The 25,623-nt window shown below is 45.6% G+C and overlaps 1 protein-coding gene across 1 annotated transcript in view; it reads left to right on the top strand.

The window, feature by feature from the left end:
* Window positions 1-25,453, top strand: part of srgap2 (SLIT-ROBO Rho GTPase activating protein 2) — a 35,446-nt gene extending 9,993 nt beyond the window's left edge. Inside the window, 23 exon segments of the mRNA XM_057030239.1 lie at window positions 9,190-9,382; window positions 13,414-13,576; window positions 14,649-14,711; window positions 15,831-16,046; window positions 16,311-16,439; window positions 16,661-16,882; window positions 16,985-17,086; window positions 17,167-17,364; window positions 17,454-17,538; window positions 17,731-17,758; window positions 18,008-18,038; window positions 18,548-18,608; window positions 18,767-18,844; window positions 18,919-19,053; window positions 19,138-19,243; window positions 19,882-20,106; window positions 20,925-21,004; window positions 21,244-21,442; window positions 21,705-21,842; window positions 21,922-22,138; window positions 22,216-22,326; window positions 22,564-23,074; window positions 23,077-25,453. Coding sequence (XP_056886219.1) covers window positions 9,190-9,382; window positions 13,414-13,576; window positions 14,649-14,711; window positions 15,831-16,046; window positions 16,311-16,439; window positions 16,661-16,882; window positions 16,985-17,086; window positions 17,167-17,364; window positions 17,454-17,538; window positions 17,731-17,758; window positions 18,008-18,038; window positions 18,548-18,608; window positions 18,767-18,844; window positions 18,919-19,053; window positions 19,138-19,243; window positions 19,882-20,106; window positions 20,925-21,004; window positions 21,244-21,442; window positions 21,705-21,842; window positions 21,922-22,138; window positions 22,216-22,326; window positions 22,564-23,074; window positions 23,077-23,129 — 3,344 coding nt within the window. The 3' untranslated portion in view covers window positions 23,130-25,453.
* Window positions 25,454-25,623: the final 170 nt, after the last annotated feature.

The raw sequence follows: 25,623 nt of genomic DNA, 5'->3' as shown, positions 1-25,623 counted from the left end.
TGCTGTCACTCCTTTTTTATCCTTCCCAGCTCTGAGTTCTCTCTGTTCTCTGTCAGGTTTGTCAGGATCTGTCAAGATTCCCATTTAATTAGAACTCGTTTTTATACCGTGTATAAAAAGTGGATGATCACAGAATTTATTTTTCCTTCCGTGGAGAAAAAGGTTCCAATGTGATGTAAGGAGATAAGAGAGAAGTGTAGAGGGAAAGGAACCGTGTGAGATGAACAGATGGAGTGTTATGGCAGCCAACGCTGGCTGACTGCTCGCTGTTTGTTGGTGGTGTGACTGCTGATGGGAGAACGATGACCATATTTTCAGACATGCTGCAAACTGTTAGATAGTTAACTCACATTGTGGACGAGCGTTTCCAATGTATCTGCTCTCACACACCTCTTTATCACCCCTTTCTTTTAGAAGAAAGGATGCTGTGGGGGGACCACAGGGTCACAAGAAAGAGGCGTGGCCGCCCACATTGCACTCTATTGTGTTTCTTCTCTCACACGCACATCACTTCACGGGAAAGGACACACACACACACTCCGTGCAAAGTCACTGACCTCTTGTTCAGTGGCTTCACATTGGGGGGGTTTAATCTCCTGGTATCAGGGTTGTCCGGGCATTTCTGAGTGCAGATAACTTTGTTTTTGTTGTCACGAGACACCAGGCTCCTGCAGCATCAGAGGCCAGGGTGGAGATACGACTCAACTCCACTGAACATGTGTAGTCAGCAAGCTACCAAGAGAAGGTGAGATAAATCAAGGTGTGACGTGTGGATTGATGATTTGCCCTCTTCATTTGCCTAAAAAGAGGCAAGATGCATTTTTTGGAAGAGTTTCACAACACATTTGATAGCCGCAGCATTTTTTCCTCCTTATCTATGGACAAGAAGACTTGACTGCATCACAAAATTGGACCTTGACTCATCAGAAGTGGATTATGCTATATTGGCCAAAGAATGTATGTGCCTGGTTGCTTCATCATACTGTCGAGACGCCCATTATGACTCATGAAATGCTGAGATTTGAGCTACGGGGTTGATGGTCTGCATAAGTATGCAGGCCTTAATGCCTGAGAAAGCAGAACAGACCTTTGAGTGTTTGTATGTTCTGAGAAGCACAAAGGCCTCAAGTTGACCCTCAGATGGTTTTAGATTGACACGTCCATCCGAGTCCATATAGTTGCAGTATAATGGAGCCAAAGTCCACACGTAGACGCAGTTATTCTCTGTCTGCCACACTACATGGCCTGAGAATCAAATGACATGTTAATCAAAACATCCATGTGAACTATTCCCTTTGTTGTCTACAACTCTCTCATCCATATGCTCCAATAACTGACCTGCATTGTGCCCCCAGTAGTGCGTTGGTGTTGTGAACTAGTGGCCTCATTCAGTATTTTTATAACAAGCGTTTACCTCATGGGGGACTTTAATGACGGGAATTATAAACAGCTGCGTGAAATAGCGCTAACAATAAAGAAAAATCTGTTTTTCCTCAAGAGAGCTGTGCTGTTGTCTCATGATTTTAAAAAACAGGAAAAACATTTTAAGCTGCACAGAAGCGGAGGCGCAATAAGATCCTTTCTCGGGCAATTCCCCTGGACCTCCGTGGTACAGAACGGCTGCGGTGGTTTGCTGTGTTGAAGTGGTAAGTTACTCTCCTCCCTGGGAGATTGTCGGAGCGGTTTGGCCCACTTTTCTCTCCGTATTCTCTGCGTCTCTGCAGCACTTTTGTGAACAGATGGGGAGTTCACGTTTGAAAGAATTTCACAGTAGCAGAGAATGGTCCCTGCTGCAGGAAAACCATCACAAAGGGTTGAAAGCTGTAATCATTTCTGCTGCTCTGTAATGAGTCATTTCTTAGGATCAACCTGTGCCTGCACCGTGCTGCCGTGGTGTTTACTGGACGGGGGCAGGTTTGGTGGCGCGCCAATCGTTTTAGGTGCCAGTTTCATCCATTCTCACCTTCACAGGCTTTGCTTGTGACTGGCTGCCTGGGTGAAAATGTGGCTGTATTTATTCTCGAGCCTGACAACACTTTCAAATTCAGGCCATTTGTCTGCAGGGATCGTGATGCATCCAAGCCCTTCCTCACACTTTGTATGCGCACTTAGGCAGGCGTGAGAATGAATTCTACCCCTGCAGTAGCAGGTTGGAAGGGGGAAATGGATGCAGAAAGAAAGGGAGGCCCCGTGACTGCAGTTGCTGCATAGAATGAGCCTGATTCAGCTTTTTTTCTGCCTACAGTGAGTCTGAGAGCCAAAACTCGCATGAAGCTAATGGCATGCCGCTTTTAACCTCTGCATCACCTCAGGTTTATTATCTTTTTGCTACAGTTGAAGATACGTCATACGGCATATTGGTCGGTTTTCCCAGATTTGCCTGAATGGTGTATAAAGCTGCATAATTCCACAATGTCACCTCCAGGTGTGGCGATAGCATCTGGTACCATCAACTTTTGTTCCTTCTGCGAGCATGTTCCACTGCGTTCTCACCCCTAGCCTCGCTGCTCTCCACTGATACCCAGATAAAGATCAGCAGCCATCAGCTGATATCGTCGTTAGCTTGCAGTGCCGCCTCTCTCCTCTACTCCATTCCCATTTCAGCAGCTCATGGAATGCAGCGATAAGAGTTTGGTCACGTACACATCTGTATGTATATTTTTACATATGTGGAGAGTTTGCTGTCTGACAGAGCCAGTCATACACAACTGGTAAATGACAGAGTGGAGGCTATTACACACTGCGTTAGGCTTCAAAGTGCTAATGGTTTCCTCTGGGGGCAGGAAGGGGTGGGGAAGCTTCGCTGCACGCTAAACAAACCAGCCCAGACGAAGCACGTCAGTCATCTAACCGGACCAATTCTGACTGATGGGTGGCTGAAAAATTAGGATCACTTTTCCAACCCCGAAGGAGGCAGTCATCACACACCCTGCCCCGATCTGACGAGCCTGCTAATGCCGCCAGCGGGCCTCGGCTCCACTGACGACGTGTCTTCTCATGAAAAGCATCCATGCCAAATTATGAAAATCGGCTCATATCACGGACGTGATTCAGGTGGGGTTTGATAGTAGGAAAGAACCGCACACGAGATTTAGATCAGTGCAGAATCTGTCAGACAGGCCTAATGCAGACGGACACACACTCGGCAGGCCTCCTTCCCTGCTTGTGTTGTGGATTATTCAAATCCCCTGACTGGCTACTAAGCTGATTAATGGGCATGTTATGTGCTGGCCATTTAGAAAAACTGGAAAGAGTCTCCCATCTCTCTCTCTCTCTCTCTCTCTCTTTCTCTCTCCTTTAATCTTTCTATTTCCTTTTCTCTTACACACACACACTCCCCTGCTGGCCATGGTGGTACAATAAATGTGTGTTTTTGTCTGATACCTATCCACACCACCTCAGACAGATGGTCCAGGTACTGACAGGGTGAGCAAATACAAGAAAGATGAAGACTGCTGGAACAGACTGATGCCCAGATGGCTGCGTCCGGCAGAGACAGGAAATAGAAGTGACAGCAGGTGGAGTGTGGATGGACGACGCACACAAATTAGCCTTGATGTGCGCGTAAAGCATGGCAATTTATGGATTGAAGATTCCGTGCGATGTTATTTTCCACTTAAGCAATTCATCAAAATTCCTCCAAAGATCCACAGTGTAATGCAAAACAAACGTAGGATTTGATGTCAAATTTGACTGCTTGAGTAATATCTGGACTCAAAGTAATTCAATAATGAATTAAGCACTATAATAACTGAGGGGGGAGTAAAAATGTGTTGTGGAGCTCAACAGAAAACCCAATTAATGATTTTTTTTTTCCATCTTCGTTGCTCTGTGTCTCCAGAATGGGTCAGGCGGGGGCTGTAAATGGTTAATGAGGTATTTAACTTTTGATAAGGAGCCTTTTTCACTATGCAGAGAGACTCCAGCCTCCCAATTTACAGTCCTGCTGCCCCTTTTGCCCACACGAATAAGGGAGCAGAGCATGAGTAAAGGTGGTCGGTGGATGAAAGCGCACTAATAAAAACAGACTTTGGTAGGTGAATAGACCCAGTTGACGGGATTAGTGTCAAGTCATTTTCACACCAGTCACAGCTGAAATTGATCGCTCTATTGTTGGTGGACGTAGGATTCTAACTCCCTCCAGCGGTTTCCTGACCCCTGACCCCTGACCTGTGCACCGCTCGGAGTGCAACGCGGCCCTAGCGGAGCCCACATGGCACCGGCGAGAGTCCCGTCCCCCTCCTGTCACTTCAGATAAACCGCCCAGCTACCTCAAGGAGGGTTAATCACTTCCTGATCTGAGGAATTCACCCCTGCTGTTTTCCGCCTCCCCACACGTCACCGCAACCGCCACGCCACCCTCTTCTCCCCGTCCCCCTCCTCTTGCCGTGAACCAGTAATGGCGACCAGGCCAGACGCCCAAAAGCTTGAGAGGCAAGTGCTGCTGTTGCCCTGTTGACATCATTTGGAGCAGAATCTGCACCACAGCATCCAGACAGTAGAATCGCAGGGTCAATTTCCCACCCACAGGCTAACCACCCACTTAGTTGTCAAGTAGGACGCTTCGCTCGTGTTATTGTAGCTGGGTGAAACCGAAGTTTGTCTTCTTTAGGGCTCTGTCTATTTTCCTGTACAGTATAATGCTCCCTGAGCCACTTTCACACATGTGCTCCAATCCCGACTGTTTCTGCATTTTTGACCCAGATTTTATCCTCTGCTGGTTCCCTTGTACAAATTCCAAGTGAACCTAATGTCTGACTGCAGCAGGAAAACCTTCAAAGCAGCAAGTCGTCTTTTCTTTTCCTCGAGTTTGCCAGTTGTTTAATTGTTTTGGGCATTTTTCTGCCAAAGTTGAAGGCATTTAGGTCAGAGGGTTTCTCTCCTGCTGCACTAAATTCAAGTCTCTGAAATCTCCCTTTTTTCATGCTCAACTGTAGCACAGAGCAGGTTTTATTTCCTTCTTATCGTCTTCCATCTCTTTACGCAGCGGGCGCGCAGTGGCTTGGCCTGAGCACAGTTTTCCATGTCTAAAAGTCACTAAACTCATTTAGCAGCCTCCTGGAGACGACACTTCTTTTCCGAAAGGTTTTTAACTTTGGGTGAGAAAGGAAATGCCTAAACAAGTTAGTGTGTGTGCGTGTTTGTTTTCAGAGGAAGGTCCATATCCAAGGAAAAGACATTGGCTGAAATCTTTCCATTCCTGCAATAGTTTTCCCTCCAACACCGTACTGTACTGAAATTCTATCTTTTCCTGCCGTCCCCTCCTCTCTCCTCCGTGCATGGACGCATGTACAGGGGAGCTCTATTAGGCAGGCATGCCTGGAACTAATGGACTCCACTTGGCTGAAGGCTCTTATTAAGAATACTACCTCCAACCTGAGGTTTCAGACAGATCGCTCAATCAAAAGCCCTAAGAAATCACATGTCACGCCCCCCCTTCCCACCACTGACTCGTATGAAAACACACCCAAGCCCAGCCTACAAGCCTCAGGCCTCAGTTTCCCTGCCTGGTTTCAGGTTCAGGGAATTATATTGGTGAGCTTCACAGCTGCCTGTTTTTCTTCAAGCCTTCATATTTGAAGAAACTCAGACACACACACACACACACACACATTTCCTGTGGTTGTTTTACTATGACCCTCCCCTCCTGTGGGCTCCCTACAGACTATGAACTGGTCCGACTGACTTCCTGTCTCTCTGTCCTCTCTTCCTGTGTGTACAAGGATGAATGGACATATTATTCGCTGTGACGCAGTACCCCCACCTCGCCACCCCCCCAGCTCACACTTTACACTGCCTTCTGTTCTTTCTCCTCTTTTTGCCTCTTTCATTCTTCTGTGAACAATGGTATGAGCTCACAGTGGTACAACTCAAAACCATTTCTACCCCCTGTTGCTCCCCCTCCTCTTCTGCACTCCTCTGTGCTGCAGTATCAGCCCCCGGAGCAACAAAGCCCAGGCCTTTCTGCAGAAACAGTGTGGACAGAGGTGCATGCACACACAAATAAATCACATATGAAGGTGAAATTCTACATAGAACTATTTTCTAAGTCTTAATTGGTCGTAGATTATCAACTTTTTTCTGTAATGCTCATACTGATCTCTGTCCCATTTCATTTGGTGCAGAGAGAAAGTGCGTCAGAAGGTGTGTTTCTGTTGTTTTTGTCTGCAGGCTTGACAGCAAAATACTTATATCACTTGGATCCCAGTCAAGCAATACAATGCATCAGCTTCTGTTGGAGCCCCGGGCATCATCTGTTGTGGTTTCTGGTTCTTCTGGGGTTTTTTTTTCCTTCCCCAGCAGCCTTCCCACTCTCATCTCAAACCTCCCCGTGACTGAATGTTCGTGTGTGTCTTATCCAATAATAAGAAGGACAGATCTGGGATGGAGCTTCCAAAAGCTGGGCTGGATAAGTGCCGACAGGACAGCTCAGACAGCTTGGACTCGCAGCATGTCGTGCCCGCGGCTTAAGGTGTTTTCAGGTACTGTCGGCTCAGAGCGACGCGTTTTGCTCCTGTAACCAGGCCGGTTCAGAATAACCCCGAGGACACGTTACGTCTCTCAGTTTCCACCCCACCACTCCTAACAAAGCAGTTTGACAGAAGAAATCAAGAAGAACAAGAAGAAATCCTTTTCCACTTTAGCATTTTGACCTCTAACCTGCGAAACAAGCAGCCGCAGCGACACCGAATGTGGTGGCTGCACCATTCATCTCTGGCTTCTTCATCTGTCAGGCATCACTCCCCATTTTTGTTTTATGTAGGTCACAGTCAGATCAATAATAAATGACTAGTCAGGCAGGTTTGGATGATGTCAGATTTCTATCTGATTTTTCTACATTTCCATGCTCTCAAGTAAAACAGAATTAACCAGCAGGTTACTTCTGGAGCTCTTAGACCAGCAAGAAAAGGAACTTTTTTAGAGAACTGCCTTGATAATTCCGGTAAGTTGTTGCTCCAATCACTGGTGCCGGTTACAGCACGAGCAGGATTTCCCAGCGTGATTTCCTCCCATGCGAGCAACTGCAGATGTCGGGGCTTATCATCAAGCAAAAAGTGACCGTTTCTACTATGAGTGCAGTATGACATCACTAGAAAGCTGCGTAAAAACATGTGGAATGGAAAAATAAGGTCAGAGCGTGCTCAGGGTTGAGCAATAACTGTCCTTTTGCAACGTGGTCTTAGGCGTCATTGTGCTTTCGGTGAACAACGTGAAAACTCTGTGATCGAGGATCGAGCAGGGGGAGCCAGACAGAAGGAGGAGGAAAGGGGGGGGCGGTATCTGTTAAGTAGAATCCCAGAGCCAGAAGACCTGTTCTCATCTTCCTGGAAAATGTGACCAGACATTTTGGATGGGCTGCCGGGGCGTCACATTACAATTCGCTTCCCTTTTTTTTTGGGGTTCTGGTCCCACAGAATGATTAAATTTAATAAGATGGGAAACCTTGAATTTTCTGGTGCAACCTTTACAGACTTGTTCGCCTCTTGTAAAACCACTCTTAATATAAACAAAGAGTTTATAGTCCAAATCATTTTCCTTGGGTAATTCGGAGTCATGGAAGATCACAGGACTTTCTCACCCATTAGTATTAAAGCTGCTGGAACATTTCTTTACTCAAATGGCATAAATGAAGCCTTTATCCCCACTCAACTGGGTCCAAACTGGTACAGACACACTCGGTTTACCGGCCTATACGTCAGACTAGTGTAATTCCAGCGTGTTGTTCCCTGTTAATTAGTTAGAAGAACATCTCTCATAGTTGTACCTAGGTCGTTGTTGCTCTTTTGACTTCTGTTGTTTACGGGATCTCTTCCTGTCACTGCTTTGGAAGTCAAAACACCACTAAAGCTTTTTTACTTTATAAACGATGGTGATTAACGATGGCTTCATTTGTTTGCGTGCTGCAGTTTTTGGCTAATTATATGGCCAAAAATCTCAAGGCAGCCTCGCGAGGCGGTTGTCTGACTCACTCGCCAAGACCGACAACAGGGCGCTCCACACATACTCCGACCGCAAGTCAATAACAATGCAGATACTCAGACTAGGTCATTAACACAGACGCAGGCCGTGTTTATGGTGTAGCGCCACGGGACAACAAAACTCCCCCGTTCCAGTCTGAAGAACGACACCGCCGGGGGCTAAAATAACTTCTAGGACCGTGTTCACGAAAGAGAAGTGCTAGTAGGAGCAGAAATGGTCATTTCAATACGCCGCTTTTCATTGTGGAGAGCAGAAACCGCCCTCTCAGCTGTCAAACACAGGGGCAACATCAAGTCAGCCTGATGCGTGGATGGCTCGTGTGTGTCTAAATCGGTGTGTCTGCGATACGTCTGTGCCTCGCTGAATCTGGGATGGAGGCCAAAACCATCCCAATCCTCTTCAGCCGACATTGTAAAGGTGGGACGGTGGTGTGAGGCTACAGCATGGTGCAGCTGCACAGGCTGACAATTGGAGAAGCGTGTGCGTGAGCGTGTCATTGCTAAATTCTTAGAAATGGATGTGTGTGCCGTCTGCTGGGCATTGGCAGACAGCTACGAGGGCATAACATTAATCTGTCAGCTGCCACCGCTGATCCAGCTTATCACCATCATGTGCTCGGATGTGTGCACGTGTTGCCGTGGACGCTCCGTGACTCTGCGGCACACACCGATTATTTTTACTCACAGAGGCTCATTATGTCTGATCAAGCTTAACTCTTGCTAAAGCTGTATTTTTGATTTGATCGGATGCTTTTCGTTTCGATCCCTGAAAGGTTTCGACCACAAAACTCTCAAACGTTGCAGGTTCCCAGTCTGATCGGCCAAATCTCAGAGGGCAGTTTGACTGCATTGGGTTTTTGAAAATGTTCCCCCTCTCATCCAGAGGTTCACTGGGTCCTAAAAGAGTCCCACACTTTTAAATCTGCTGTTGTCACTTCAGAAGTGATGCTGAGAACATGCGTCACACATACTGCGATTGCCTTGCATTACAGGTTTGATGTTTAATGAGGGTTTCCATGGAAATGGAGCAGAAACGCAGGACTTGAGGCCAACTCAGTCACGCTTTGTTGTAAATGGTTGTTCAAAGTCTTCTGCAGTAAACATTCTTGTCAGTGGTGCTTTCTACCTTCAGTATGTTAATTACGCGTCTTCTGGTGAGGATCTGGCAAACATAAAATTCTCATCTCTCTCATCTCCCTGTGTCACGCAGAGGTCCGTGCCCAGCTGGTGGAGCAGCTCAAGTGTCTGGACCAGCAATGTGAGCTCAGAGTGCAGCTGCTGCAGGACCTGCAGGACTTCTTCAGGAAGAAGGCGGAAATAGAGGTGGATTACAGCCGCAATCTGGAGAAGCTAGCCGAGAGGTTCCTCACCAAAACGCGCAGTACCAAGGACCATCTACTCAAGTATGGGCTCACCCACCTCCAGTCACACACTCACATTTTGTCTCTTTTGGATGCCAACCGAGGAGACGAGTGGCTGCCTTTAAGGTGCCGTTAAAGTTGCCACAGTAATGATGATTACCAAGAGTGATGGGGGAAGTCCAGGCAGGCCGAAATCTACAGACTTGCACCAATCGCTGCTTCCTGCTGCTTAAGGAAACACTCGACTCTTCAGTTGTGCGTTAGGAAACATGCCTGTTACCCGTGGGGTCATGTGACCTTGCCCAAGGCTGTCTTTGAGTGCTTCTCTGTCATTTTTCCCCCTTCAAAGGACAGGTGGTAATTCTGTGCTCTGACTGTTTTGTAGAGTCGTGCTGTGTGTGCAGGCTTGCCAAAATGGAGATCTCTCTCTCTCTCTCTCTCTCTCTCTCTCTCTCTCTCTCTCTCTCTCTCTCTCTCTCTCTCTCTCTCTCTCTCACACACACACTCACAAAAATACAAACTAAAGCTCATCAGTGTTCACAGCATGATGTGTTCCTATTTATCTGGCAGGTTTTGGTGGGAGAGAGCAGTTTGTTGCTCTGTAGGAATGTTTCACTGAGCTGTTTATCCTCATCACAGCACACACACACACACACACACACACACGCATTCATTTTTGCTCATTACCCTCCTCATATCTTTGCTCCTGTCTTTCAATCCTGGGACTGGTTCTAATGTCTTTTAAAACTCCAAATGTCTCGTAGTTTGATTTTGAAATTACAGATTTAAAATGTATAATAATATTATTGATAATAACGTAGAAGTTGGTGATTTTCAAGGTTCAGAATTGATCACTGCAGGCCTAAACTGGTCTGATCTGAGCAGCTGTTGAGTGTTTTGATTTGATGGTGGCTGTTTTTGGAACCTAAATCTGATCAGACTGACAATTTCCATCACAACTCTTTGGAGTTTGGGTCTGGAAGGACAGCAGGGTTATCTAAAGCGTCGCTGCAGGTTCATCGTTTACTCGCTGATCCAGTAACTGATTTCTCATGTCTCTCCATGTATCCACAATGGGGGGTGCATCGGGAAAAAATGCAAGTTAAGGGGAAAATGAGGCAGTTTAGGAGAATTAAGATGCACCCTGGGCTCACTGTGGTTTGTGGAACAGCTGTTTGTCATTGGAATTGCTTACTTCTCAGAATGGTGCTGTTTAATTGGCTATTGATCTGCTGTTTTGGACACCATTTTTTTATTTTCTCAAAAACTATCTTGAACCTAGAGAATTCCCAGATGATATCTTACTCTAATCAGAAGAATTATGGTATTTTTCATAGACCACAAGCACCATCTGTTACAATCTGTTGACGTTTGGGTGATATTCCAAAATTAAACCTTGTCAGCTTTATCCTGGAATTGAAAGGACGGTTTGAAATAATAAAAAGTCTAATTGAATGAGCACCATTTTAGATTTGGGAATGCAGAGATGTCAAGCATCCTCGTTCACGATGTTAGACAGGAGCCAATTAACTCTAGAAAAGAAGATTTGTGTCATCTGTCTCACGAATGCGAAATCAGCTTCATTCACAAGATAAATCGACACCATTTGAAGTCTCTGCTAATCATATGAATTTAGTTCTGTCGCTGGTGTAACGCTGCAACCAGGGCAAACCCAAGAGTCTTCAGGCCTACTGAAGAAACATCTGCTTGGAAAGCATAAATTATGTAAATTACAGCCTCAATGGTGCATAAAGTAGACAGCTACCAGGTACTAACACCAGTTAAGACGGTATCATTCAGAATGCCTGAAGGTGACTCGACCTTGTCTGTCTGGGCTTGTCGTTGTCTATATTTATTTCACTGTTCATCATTTCTACATTCGAGCGTTCTTGTGCTCTTTCCTGTTGCGTGGAACCTCGTTCTGCAGACACATTCACTTCTCAACTGACACAAGCCCGCACTCTGATGCTCTTTCATGCACTCAAGCGGAGGCAGAAAGAGATCGATCAAAATAAAAAGGCCGAGAGGACACGCACCTTATAAACGCACACATTTAGAGTACACAAACACCGGCCATAGTACACACATCCCGCACGGATCAATACGGACAGTTGCTGAGAGCGTGGTAAACGAGTCAAACTGGAAAGGAAAAGGAGGTTAAAGGGGGCATCGTTGAAAATGCAGGAGAGGAGGTCAGCTGCTGCTGTAGGTCTGTTCAAAACGCCGTTTCAATCCATCAAAGATGGCCGGAGACTAAATGCGTGGACATGCTCGGCCTTGTGTCATGTGTCTCTTTAACGTTTTCTCCTCAACCAGCAACTTTGGCTTTATCTCCACGCATCACGCAATCTGGGTGCCACCCTGGAATTTCAGCTATGTTCCATGTGCTAGCATGTGCGTTGCCTTTCGCATGTACAGCCCGGCGCTGACTGCTCCCAGCAGTGCGTGTATGTGTTGATCCTTTGGAGACCCCTGGTATTTATGCTATTTGGCAGGCTGCATATGTCAGAGGCTGGTTACACCGCTAAAGTACAATGTGCGTGCGAGTGTGTGTAGGCTTGTGTGCTATGAGGCTGACAGACTGAGAGGTCACATGGTGAAACCCTCACAAGTTGACTCAAAGCCCGTCCTTATGCTTAATATTAGGCCATGTTTACAGTTAATTAGATGCAGCCCGTATACAATTCTGTGGATCTGAGATCATATGACCACTGACCACATGCGCTGGTATTTTATTCTCAACAATTAGTGTTATTAGCCCTGTTGTGATTGTTGTCTTTGCCTATGTAAGCATTCTACTTCTGAGGAAGCGGCTTTAATTACGAATATAAATGACTATTTTAGCATTTTCACTCCATTTTCACTGGCAGCACCCGACCTGCAGACTGACTCTGCTCCCAGCCCGCTCTGGGTGACCTTCTACGGGCCAGTGACATTTCAGTGTTTGCCTTGTGATAACTGAGGGTCAGAAAGAGTTGGGTGACATCGCCATGGTGATGGCTGGTGGCTTGACAGCGGTGTGTCACATGGATGTGGACTGACTGGGCGGTTGTGCAGATAGAGGAACTGTGGCTCCTTTCTGGTGGTGAAAAGCAAACTGTAAAGATGTTTTGCCGGAAAACAAAGACAAAGCAGAGCAGCAGAAACGGAAACTGCAGAACCTATGAACACACGAACATCATTAGACATCAAACACACTTGTATCTTTACAGATGTTTTTTTCCTAAAATGATGTTTGTTGACCTCAGCCATCTGATCAGTAACATCTGTACCACTGTGTCATATGAACTGTGTGTGACTCCAAACCCTCCAGTCAAAGACACAGTCTGTCTGACTGTCTGCTTGGGTCACAGTCTGACTTTTCCTGAACCCCTCTGTGTGTGTGTGTGTGTGTGTGTGTGTGTGTGTGTGTGTGTGCACGCGCACGAGCTTGTGTGCACGTGTGCATGTGCAATGTAAATGCCTGGCAGCACTTTACTGTCACTATCCAGTTAAAGCTGCTTTTAACTGAACAAAGATGCTCTTTCATCCACTTACATGCACTTATAATCCCTTTTACCCACTCGATTGTCCATGGATCATCCATGTTTTACACACACACACACACACACACACACACACACAATCAACTAATGTGTGCACACAACGATAGTGCCAGTGTTACCAAGTTATTGACATTGTGCATCTTTCTGGACGCTTGAATCCAACCCAGTAAATCAGCACTGAGCCACCAGACTGTTTTCTCGCTCCCCCTGCTGCCTTTTTTTTTTTTAACACTTTATTTATTTCTGTGACAGCTGTGCTTCTGAGGGAGTCTGACCTCTTCCTGCTGGGTTCTGTACCCTGGCTGAATCCACTGTTTGAGTTGGCTTTCACATTGTGCATGTGTGTGAGTGGAGGGGATGCCTTGTTGCCCTTCCTGTCCTATCCCAATGCCATTTTCTATCCAGTTTGTGTAGATTATGTCTGCCTCCTCTCTCAGCAGAGGAAATAGCATCACCAGATTACATCAAAACCTTGATAAATAGTGTGATCATACATTCTTCATGCCGTCTTTTTGCCTGCATTTCCAGGAAGGAGCAGACCATTTTGTCTCCGGTGAACTGCTGGAATCTGTTGCTGCTCCAGGTGAAGAGGGAGAGCCGTGACCATGCTACTCTGTCTGACCTCTACCTCAACAACATCATTCCCCGCTTTGCACAGATCAGTGAGGACTCAGGACGCCTCTTCAAGAAGGTGCCGCACATTTACAGAAGGATTACTTCCATTTAATTTACAAATTCCTGAAATTTCAACACATTAAAAATGGTTCTAATTCACAGGTGTATTAGCATAAATATCCAGTGAGCTTTTGCCTTCATTTTGACAAGCTGATACATTGAATTCATGTCATTTTTTGCCCTTCCTGTGCACCTCGCCACCATCTGCTTTCTGTCATGGTTGATTTATTGACAGACTGCAAGTTGGCTGAACCTCAGGCCAGAATAGTTTATCTGTAGCTTCTACAGACAACACAGTTTGGGCCTTCTATAGGAAAGAAACTGGTTGTTCTTTGGCATGAGGGTTGCATCCATCAAGTCTGGGTCACAACATGTCTGCACTAATGCACAAAGAGCATTATCTAATACCTAGATAATTAGCAGATAAGTGTTTCTTTATACCCTTAGTCAGACTACCAATAACAACAGTGGTAAGGATTTTTATGCATGTGTAGGAGTCACTGATGCAAAGAGAAGTGGTCACATTTCAGTCATTTTGACAGGAAGTGATACTGTCAGAAGCACAGCAAAGTTATCATTGCTTGTTTTGAAATGGAAGATGTGCTAACTTGCCTTACACTATTAATAGGAGCACAGAGTCCTCTGTGGCCGAGCACATCGAGGCTAATGAAATGTGGTGGTTGCTGGTTACTGTCTTGCTCTCACTGATGCAGACATATAACCACAGGCAGCATGATGCATCAAAAGGTCATGATCTGAAGTTGGTAGACAAGCTGGCTTGGACATGATACATTCGTATTTTACAGAATGAAGGTGAAGCAGGCTCCATTATCCTGTCATCTCTACCCTAAATACTACTATCTTTCTCTGCTGCATACACATGTGTTCTTCCTCCATGTTTACCTTGTTTGTTTCTAACATTTAGCGGCATAAGCTGATGCTGGTTTTATCCTCCCATTTTTATATTTTCTCCTCTTAACTGCCTGTTGGCTCGTTGTTGCATTTTCCTTCAGATCGACGTATGGAAGGATCACATAGTCATACGAAACAATTATATGATGGTCATCATTTTTGATTTGTCTCCTCAGAGCAAAGAAGTTGGAGTTCAGCTCCAGGAGGATCTGATAAAGGTTCTTAATGAGCTTTACACGGTAAGAAAAAGCCTAAATGGAATGTTTTGCATCAATGGGGAGAGTCCTGTTCTCATATCAGGGTTAGAAGTTTGTCCTCACAGCTGGTATATGTATTAAATACTTATTGATTTTATTTAGACACTATTTAATGGCAAAAACAATGATTACTTGTATAGATGTGTGGAGTTAATACAATAATGTGTTGGCAAAAGGCTTATTAGATCATGCTGAATGTATGTAGGGCTGCTTTCCAAAGCTTAATAGGCTTCCAAAAGACTTACAGCAGTTGTCATAGCAACTGGCTCACCAAGTTTTGCCTTATACATGTAGCAAACAGGGCAGAATATCTAGCTCAAAGCAGAGACTTGCAGAGCAATGCAGCCGATTTCAGGTGAAATCAGACAAAGTGTGTGTGTGTGTGTGCGTGTGTGTGTGTGTGTGTGTGTGTGCGCGTGTGTGTGTGTGTGTGTGTGTGTGTGTGGGTTCGTTAGATTTGGTCATTGATATTTCACTGTCGCCGTATGTTGTTTGGACTTCTCACGCTGTCAGAGGGCATTGTAGCATCTGGTTACACATGTCCATGGTCCTGCCAAGAGGAATGAGTCAATTACTGTGTTTTACTGTGTGTGTTGGTGTGTCAGAAAGTTTCCTCACACACCACTGCCATGGGCAGTAGGCCACAGTTTAGCTTGAGCTCAGCCAAGCCTATAAAAGCCAGCTTTTTGCTTTAATTGTAGTATATATTACGGGATAGAAATAGATTTGGTCTAAGTAACGCGCTCTTGGTCACGTGCATACTCGCAGACATGCATCTGTGTTTTTCTGGGGCATCTTGGATCTGAGGTTTGAGTAGTGTAATGATGGCTCTGGTGGTGGCCACTAGAATAAGGCTGACACTGCACACAATTATTTGTTAGACTCTTCTCCAACTTTGCTAAAAAGCTTCTGCAAACTGTTTGAGCGAGTCATTTGCTAAGATGCCATTTATCAATGCTAATTAAAAGTCATATTTGTGGTGCTGAGTTGTCCTGCAGAGTCCACCACACACACACACACACACACACACACACACACACTGCAGGGCTGGACAATAAAGATAGCTCATGTTTGTCATCACCTCTCCATCCCCGTTTCCAGGTGATGAAGACGTACCACATGTACAACACTGACAGCATCAATGCCGAATCCAAACTGAAGGAGGCGGAGAAGCAGGAGGAGAAACAGATGGGACGCTCCGGTCGACTAGACGACAGACAGACGCCACGCTCCCCTGACACCTTGGCCAGCATCAAAAGTGAAGAGAAACCCATCCGTCGTTCCAGTGTCAAAAAAATAGAGAAGATGAAGGAGAAGGTGGGACCTTGGGCAGGGGGAGCTCCACCTGTTGTCTTTGTTTCCCATGAATGATTTATGAGAGCATGTCTGGCTTATTGCTAACCTTGTTTGTACCAGCTGGGAATTGTCACAGCAGAATTGTCACAACTGTTATCCGTGATCAGTACTGAGGCTTCTCCTTCCACCATCTATTATACTCTTTTCCTTTTTCTGTCATTCCTGCTGGATTTCTGTGCCTCTATTGTTAATAGACTGGTTTTTTTTTTGTCTTGCTGTTATCAGAGACAAGCAAAGTACACAGAGAACAGGCTGAAGGCCATCAAGGCTAGGAATGAATACCTGCTGGCACTGGAGGCCACCAACAGCTGCGTCTTCAAATATTACATCCACGATCTGTCCGACATCATTGACGTGAGTATAAACACACGCTGATAGTAACATTTTGTCATGTGTGTGTGTCTGTGTGAGGTAGTGTTGCCATGTGTTTTGACCAGCGGTGGTCCTCTCTAGAATATAAAAGTAAAGGAGTTGAGTTGAAAGAGTAGAACAGACCATAAATCTCCTTTGATTACCTCCGTATGCTACGCCAACTTGATTTATCCTTCGTATTTGTGTGTGTTTATGCGTGACAGTGCTGTGACCTTGGCTACCATGCCAGCCTGCAGCGAGCCCTGAGGACCTACTTGTCTGCTGAACAGAACGTAGAGACATCCAAGCACTCGGGCCTGGAGATGCTGGAGGGGGCCACGGAGAGTCTGGAAGCCAACGGAGACAAGCAGAAACTGATGGAGACCTACAATAATGTCTTTTGCCCCCCAGCTCGCTTTGATTTCCAGTCCCATATGGGAGACACGGTACATGTCCCGTTCTTTTGGAACACTTCTTGGTTTTTTGGTTGTTGTTTTTTTTTTTTAATTGCACATTTAAAAATCTTTTCTCCTTGCTTGTGGGCACAGATGGGAGTGGTGTGTGCGCAGCAGCCCCTGGAAAGCGAGCTGCTCCAGAGGTGTCAGCAGCTGCAGTCCCGCCTCTCCACACTGAAGATTGAGAATGAAGAGGTCAGACTTCGCGGAGCTCCCTCTAATATAACTCAAGCTACCTGGTCTGTCTCGGATAAAGAGAATGTTTCTCTTATCAGGTTAAGAAAACAATGGAGGCCACTCTGTGCACCATCCAAGACATGGTGACGGTGGAAGACTACGATGTGTCTGAATGCTTCCACCACAGTAACAGCATGGAGTCCGTCAAGTCCACCTTCAGTGAATCCTATCTGAGCAAGCCCAGTCTTGCCAAACGACGGGCCAACCAGCAGGAGACGGAGCAGTTTTACTTCACGGTGGGTGTAGTGGACGCTCGTCCATGGTTTCCCGAGTCCCGAGTAAGCTTTATTGTGGTTTTGTGTGAGGATGTGTTTTTCTTTTGTAGAAACTGAAGGAGTTTCTTGAAGGCAGGAACTTGATCACCAAACTCGAGGCCAAGCATGACCTCATTGAGAAGACCATGGGGGAGAGTAAGTGGAAATATTACAGCGGCCTTTCACCTTTCATGGGAAAATCTCTGCTGCCTGTGTGTACAGCTTTAAGAAGAAAAGATTATTCCGTTTCTGTCCATCTGAATCTGTTTCCTGCCCTGCTTCTCTCCACCTCTCTCTCTTTCTCCCTCCCTCTCTCCCCTCCCCCCTTCCTGTTTCTCCCTCTTTTAGGTCAGAAGACTGACTGTTGCCTTGCCAGGTAGGTGTGGTGAAGGAAGGAAATATGCTCCAACTCACACTTGCAGTACATGCAGTACAGCAGCATTAAAGTTTGATTTCTTGGCATCAAGGCATATTATTTTCAAGTCACGGTTTGTGTATGTTCTTTGCACATGGTCACGTGTGCACAGATGGAGCATGACAGACTTTTGAGCATAAATACACACTCTCTGGAGACGTAATGACAGAGTACTGTATCTTTCTCCTGTGTCTTTCTGTCTCCGTGTAGCAGACAGAGAAACTCAACAGTTCGGAAGCAGGTAATTATCTGTTAAATGTATATTAATCTATGGATCTTTGTCTCTCAGTCACTGTCAGCCGCTGCTGGGATGATTCATTTTAGCTATTTTTACTGTATCCTCCCTCACAGCGCTTCATGGGACTTCTTGTTATTAAAGATGTTGTTATAGACTTAAAGTTTTACTTTAGTTCTCCAAAGCATCAGCCACACTCGCGAAGGTCATATTTGTGGCTCCCCCTTGTGGACAGTTTGGTTTTTTGCTTTATCTTTAACATTTCAGATACATTTTTTACATTTTTAACTTACTGCAAAACCGAAGCTTGATAACTGCTACAGACACCATTCAACACATTAAAACTGTGGTTTCCTAGCAACGCCTGTTTCTCGCACCCACGTTGTACACACAGAAATACTAACGTGCAGTAAGGTGAGCTTGTTCAGACGTGTCGGTGTGTCTGTGTGTTTTTTTGGATGCTGCACTTTTCTTTTCCTCCTCAATAGGAAGTAATTCTGCTCTGCCTCATTTAGGACTCTGCTGAAGCCATTCCTCTGATGGTGGAGAGCTGCATCCGCTTCATCAGTCGCCATGGTGAGCGGAATTCTGCAGTGATGTCATTGTTCAGGAGCAGCTGTTCCTGTGTTGCGACTGGTTGCTTAGCGTCAAGTCTGAGCAGTCCTGTCAAACTGGCTTTGGAAACGCAGGAACACTTGGGTTTCAACTATAACTAATCCCATGCGTGTTTGTAGGTCTGCAGCATGAAGGCATCTTCAGAGTGTCTGGCTCTCAGGTGGAAGTCAATGACATCAAGAATGCTTTTGAGAGGGGTAAGATGCCCTGACCCAGCAGGAAGTGGTAGGAAGGAGATTTCAGATGTTTCACCTGCTTGTCCTTATAAAAGGCGAGGATCCACTGGCAGGAGACCAGAATGACCACGCCATGGATTCTATTGCTGGTGTTCTGAAGCTGTACTTTAGAGGAATGGATCAAGCCCTCTTCCCTAAGGATGTGTTCCATGACCTCATATCCTGTGTCTGTAAGTCTCTAATCCTTTGGTCTGTTTTTGTTTGAGTGTGTGTTTATGTGCTGAGTAATCTCCTGGCTGTCATGGTTGTTCCAGCCATGGAGAGCCTCCAGGACCGGGCTGTCCACGTTAAGAAAGTCCTGCAGTCTCTGCCAAGCAAAACCCTCATCATCATGAGATACCTGTTCGCCTTCCTCAACCAGTGAGTAGCAGGATACACACATGCTGAAGAGGGATTCACACATTATCCTAAAAAATCCTTCGTAAGCTGGTTGAAAAGGAATGACCAGTAATTTCAATAAAATCTTCGTTAATCAGCAGAGAAAAGCTGATCCGTGTAATCTTTTTAACGCATCATTTAAGGACAGGAACCCATGTTGAACTTGTCACTGACACTGTCACACTGATTTAGGTGTCCTCAAGTGTTGCAGAAGCTCCAGATAATTGCTATAAAGGTGAACGCAGCACAGTTGCTGAAGGAGTTATTGAGAGCAGTTGGTGGTTAGTTGTCCTGGAGGCAGGTTCATCTGACAGTCGCATCCCTAAAATCCATGACAAAGTGAGAAATGGGATGTCAGAAGAGTGAAATTTGAGATTCATGGTAAATCAAGTAGCTCCAGAGAGCTTCTTTGCAGAAGAAATAGGAGCTGCTGCTTTTTCTGGAATGATTCATGTGCAAACTTCGCAGATCCTCCAACTCACGGTGAAATATGTTTTTATTTTCATGTTTTCATACACTGTGTCCTGGATTCTGGAACTTCTATTTCAAGGAGCAGTTAGGTTTGTGTCCTCTGCTATGCGAGATTGCCCTCTAAATGACTGACCTTTCCAACCTACCAGCTTGTCCCAGTACAGCGAGGAGAACATGATGGACCCCTACAACCTGGCCATCTGTTTTGGCCCCACCCTGATGTCTGTCCCAGAAGGCCATGACCAGGTCTCTTGCCAGGCCCACGTCAATGAGCTCATTAAAACTATCATCATCCACCATGACAGCATCTTCCCAGGACCACAAGACCTGCAGGGCCCCATCTACACCATCCCTGGTGCTGGAGACGACTTCTGGTGAGTGTGTACAGCACAGAACGCAGCGAGAAAGTGTTTTCTTATTGGTTTCTAACCAGTTTGATAAAGAAGAATAGGCCAGAAAAGGGGGTGGGGTGGTGGTGATAAAGGGTCCGTCATGGAGTGCTGGCGGGCTTGACCTGTCTGCCCTGCTCTGAGACGGGACCACGAGGATCAGCTTACCCTCCATCCCACGGTAGATTAAAGTAGGGTCTGATCACATATCTAGCACAGCGCTCAGCACCCAAGGGTCAACTTTGAGTTTCAATACAACTACAAACCTCAGGCATTGATTAGTGCTGGTCAGCAGAGTTGTTAAGACTGTCGATCACCCTGCAGTGATCACCCTCCACCGTCCACAGAAGCCTTTTATCACATTGGCCCATCTGGGATTAGTTTATACGGCTCCCTTCATGCTTAGGTTGGAGACTGACTATTGAAGTGGTGGAAACTTTGACAACCTATTGTGAGTTCCCACTTTAATTACAAGAAATTCACTCTTAAAAATAAATATCTTTGGGATGGAATTTTTCAATCAAAATGTTTATCTCTTGTGTTTTTTTTAGAACCAATCAATTTAAACTGAACCAGCCATATAACAACATCTATAATATAGATTAAGTGCTGTTTGTATATTATATAATGTCTGTCATAGAGTTGTTTGTAGTTTGTGATAGTCGCCTGTAGTGACGGATGACAAAGTGTGCACGTGTGTGTCCTGTGTTAACTGTAGTTAACACCTGAGCCTGTGTGATCCAAATCTGATTTCTGCTTTTACATCCTCATGACTTTGTCTCTCCTCCCTCTGTCCGCATTAGTGACAGTCCACACTGTGAGCCCCCCCTGGTGGAAGAGCCTGCGCCTGACACCGGCTCCGTCAGCCACAACAGCGAAGACGGTACGTAAGCCAAATCCTCTCCAGCGTATCGGTTTTCTTTTCCTCCTTCCTCACTTGTAAATTTTGGCTGTGACAACTGAGAGCAGCTCACCTTCTTCTGCTTTGCTCAGCAGCTTTGTACAGCAAGACTAACCAGCTCTGCACTAATCCAGCTTCCCCTTTCTGCTCCGCTTCTGTTTTTTCCTACTCTCCGTTTCTCTGCCACTTCCTGTGTCTGGCCCCCCTCCTCTGAATCACAGGCTCGTTGGCTGTTTCAGAGACTGACCCGTTTGAAGCCGTCGCTCGCTTCGACTACTGCGGCAGGACCAGTCGGGAGCTGACGTTCAAGAAGGGAGCTTCTCTGCTTCTGTACCAGCGGGCGTCTGATGACTGGTGGGAGGGACGCCATAATGGAGTGGATGGACTGGTGCCCCACCAGTACATTGTGGTCCAAGACAAGTACGACAAATTGTCAAATCTGTTTGCCATCAGGGTGAAGAGACTAAAAACAACTTCAAACATGCATAAAAATGACTTGTGGCCTTAAAATGATCAAAAGACAGAAAATAGTCTGATGGAATTTCCCACAGCTAAATAGGTTGATGTATCAAGATAATGTTTATTAGCGCACATCATAGAAGAGGAACTGCACTGTCGGTTTTCTGTTTTGGGCTCGTACACGTTACATATATTTACACACTCTCTGGTTTAATGGTTTCAGGGTTGATGGTGGCAGAGGAAGTCCAAAACCGGATGTAGACAGCAGGGATCTGCTGGAGGAGAGGGTGTCTACTCGAGGCAGCGCTGCTTCTCCCACTGGGGCCCATGTGGCTGACATCTACCTGGCCAACCTCAACAAGTGCGTCTCACGCTGAAACCAAAACCCTAAAAAAGAATACGATAAACATTTAAATATAAAACTGAAATGTTTCGTTCAGGATGAGAAAACGCCCCGAGTTGGGGGGCATCCGCAGAACATTCCGCGGCTCCGAAAATGACGGTTCTGGTCCAGGTGCCAGCGGAGGAAGTGCCAGCATGAGGACAGCTTCTCTCCCTGTGGGCAGTGCCCTGGTGAAAGAGGCCGGGGAGAAACGACCCGTCAGCTCTCACAGCATCCTCAATTCAGTCACTCGCCATTCCTCTCTCAAGACCAAGGTACGGATGAGTCTTCGGGGCAATTTGCTGAACCGACTGTTCTGTTTGACTGTGCTGCTAACATTCTGAACCTGCAGGTGGAGAGTCCACAGTTACGGAAGTCGACACCAGCAGGACGCTCAAAGAGCTTCAGCAACCACAGACCACTGGATCATGAGGTGTTTTCTCAGGTGGAGCACAGCTCACAGGTGCGGATCACTCCGATAAAACCATCTTTTCCTTATTTTACCTCCACAGCTTCTGCTTGGGCCGTTGAAAGAAAAAATGGTTTAACCCCAAAAAGTAAAATGTTGACTTTCAGCGTTAATTTGAGAGTGTAACAGAAGATTATTGTGTGTGAACCACCAATCCAATGTAGTTGGAAGGTTGGGTGGTCCCTCATCGTTCTAAATGTTGCTTTTGTCTGATTCCTGGTGGTGTTGCAGGACATGGAGACTGCAGTGAGCTCTGCATTAAGCGAGTTCGGTAAGGTGGAGAGACAGAATGCATCTAAACATACGCACGCCCCCGACGTAGTCCTGGACACACTGGAACAGCTCAAAGGCGTGGGCGGCGGCGGCGGTGGAGGAGGAGCTTCAGAGCCATCCAGTCCACTCCACTCCCGTTTGTTTAGGGACAGCGAGGGCGGCTCCTCACACGCCCACCCGCTTCAACGCAGCGCCTCTTCAGCCAGCGACGTGCCCTCATCTTTCCGCCCAGCTAAGAGTCAACCACGGAGCCCTCTGCCCTCTGCTACGTCCCCCTCGCTCTCCTCCTCCTCCCTCTCCTCTTCTGTACCCTCCTTTAGAGAGTTGCGACCCCCGGCAACAAGGCCCAAACCAGTGGTGTTCCCAAAGAGCGGAGGAGGGGCTAGCAGCCCTGCCATGGGTTCCCCGACTTCAACGGTCCCCCCTACACCCCCGCCTCCACTCACAGGCCAGACACACTCTCTCCCTCACACCCTCCCCCTCCTCCTTCCCCCCAGTCTAATGATAAGTCCTGTCCAGTTTAGAGCCCCCCTCCTCCCGTGTGATCCCCGATTCTTGCAAACTCTTCGATTCAGATCCTAACAGGCGCAGGAAGCACTTCATTTGTTTCAACCCCACTTTTTATGTGTAGCATTCCCTAGTGTGTGTGTCCAGATGACTTCAGAAGATGCTGGGTTCCCTTTACAATTTCAAGATTTTTATTTTTTTTCTCGACTCGGGGCAACTGGTTTTAATCCACATCCAATAACACCCTGCACAGTTTGATGGTGATTTCAGGCTTGTTTTTTTGTTTTTTTTTACTTTGCCACCAGAGATTCACTGGAAAAGGGAACAGGACTTCAGTAAGGAAGCTAACAGACCTGCAGTTAAATACACTAGTTTGTAATGTTTGAGTGGGTGTGCAAGAGTGTTATTTGCCTGTGCACACAGATCTAAGTGAGGATTAAAAAGCACTGTTTGATTTCTTTCTTCTGCATTGCAAACATTTCTCACGACCCATGACTGGTGAATGGGAAGAGAGTGTTTCCTTCTTGAGAAGAGACTGTGAAATGCAAAGCTTTCCAAACAAACTCTCTGACTTCACACATAAAAACGGACTTGAAAAGACAACCGGGCCAGATGTGGCCATAAGTCCAGCAAAAAAAAAGAGCTTTAGTTAATATTTTCTTCCATTGGGGTTTTTTTGGTGATTTTTATTACTGGTAATATTAATAGTCATTACTAGCATCCCAGTGGGAGCAGCGTTTTCCAAGATGTAACATTCTGAATGCAAAAATAGCAATAAAAATCCGTTTTTGGTTTGAGGCATTACTTCCCTTCTGCAGCTCTATATTTTATATGTAGAGGACCACTGAAACCCAGCATTTTATATTGGTAATGTTGGACTGAACACGCAGACACACACTTCAACTTCAAACTCGTGTGTGATGGCGTTTTTTTTTTCTTTTATTTTTGTTTTGTTTCGGCAGCTAAACGCCTTTCAGGTTTTCCGTGCATGCTGGGGCCATAGCTGGCAGCCACAGCGATGAGCTGCCTGCTTGCATCCGTTCGTACGGATGCGGTACCAGCTACAGGACAGCATTAAGGCTTACGGCTTAATCATTTACAATAAAAAAAGGAGGTTTTATAATTGTAATAGTGTGTATGTTTGTGTAATAATCACGATGAAAACTGGAAGCATGAAACTGAGGATCCTCCTGAGTGTGTTTAGACAGAAGCACAACCGACCACCTCATCTGTGCATCAGCGTTGATTTTATTATGATTGTTGTTGTTCTTACTTTCCACTTGTCTATAAATGCTCAGAATCTGTAATGGTGAAACGTCGTAGCTGTCCAAATGTGTGAGCATGCGTGAATGTGGAGCGCGAGTCCATTTTAAAGGGAGGCTGCCTGGTGGCTTTATCAGAGACGCACACTTGGGGAAAAGACTAAAAAACTTGTCCCGTGTTCTGGAGGAACAGCAGCCTCGCGAGCTGAATAAATATGCACTGTGTACACAGAAGCAGATTATTAAAAAGCCTGTAGTGGTACCTGAAAGGGTGTCTCTTTATAAAAGCTTTACAGAGAAATTTACTGATGGTTACCAGAATATCCCTTTGCAAAATCTGGTTTTTATAACCGATAAATTGAATCGTGCCATTCAGGATACACCGAATAAATTATTTTCAGGGTGTTTTTTTTTTTAAATAAATATATAAAGTTTCTCCACTTCCAGAAATCCAGCAGAGAATTCTCAATGATAATTGTTTTTTTTTAAAAAGTGTTTTTAATCACTGTGTGCATAACCTGGGGAATTTGTGTCGCTCTTACCTCATCGTGGCAACAGGAGGGAACGTGACAGCTTGTGTGTGTGTGTGTGTGTGTGTGTTTTGGTGGTGAGTTACACACACTCTGTCGCACACAGACATGTGGTGTAATCGGTTGGTGTGTTTTGTCCCGGCGGCGCTGACGGTGAAGCGTAAGCCGGGACTCGACTCATCAATCTCAAATCAGTCTTAGTGCACTTGAACAACTCTGCTTGCGTGTGAACTAACTGCGTGGGGGCTGATGTGTCAGAAATGTTCATTTTGCATTTTTGTGTCCATTTGAAATCAAGAGAATTAAAAAAAAAAAACGAGACCATAATGTCAAAAGTATTTATAGTTGTCTCTGTATTACTGGAGAATCCTGTGCTCAGATATACTTTGTATATACAATGTTGTACATTACAGAGGTACACTCTTTTTTGGTACAATATTGTACATAGCAATAGTAGTTAAATCAAATAGGCCTTATATAATTCTGTGTAGTTCTTGTAGTAGATCTGTTTTATGTTTTGTTTTTAATAAACATTGCTTGCTATATAAATATTTGCTTTGGTGATTGAAACCATAAACATATCATGAAATTATGACTAAAACTAACGAGATTACAAAAGATCTATATCCCCAGCATTTTTGATGCGAGTCTAGAATATTCAACTTTTGTCTTGGTAATAGTTGTTCCAAACTTTTGATTTTTCTTTTCTCTTCTAACTC

This window comes from Takifugu flavidus, chromosome 4, assembly GCF_003711565.1.
Source record: "Takifugu flavidus isolate HTHZ2018 chromosome 4, ASM371156v2, whole genome shotgun sequence".
Taxonomy (NCBI): domain Eukaryota; kingdom Metazoa; phylum Chordata; class Actinopteri; order Tetraodontiformes; family Tetraodontidae; genus Takifugu; species Takifugu flavidus.
The sequence above is the reverse complement of the archived record's forward strand: the minus strand, read 5'-3'. Positions and strand labels throughout refer to the sequence as shown.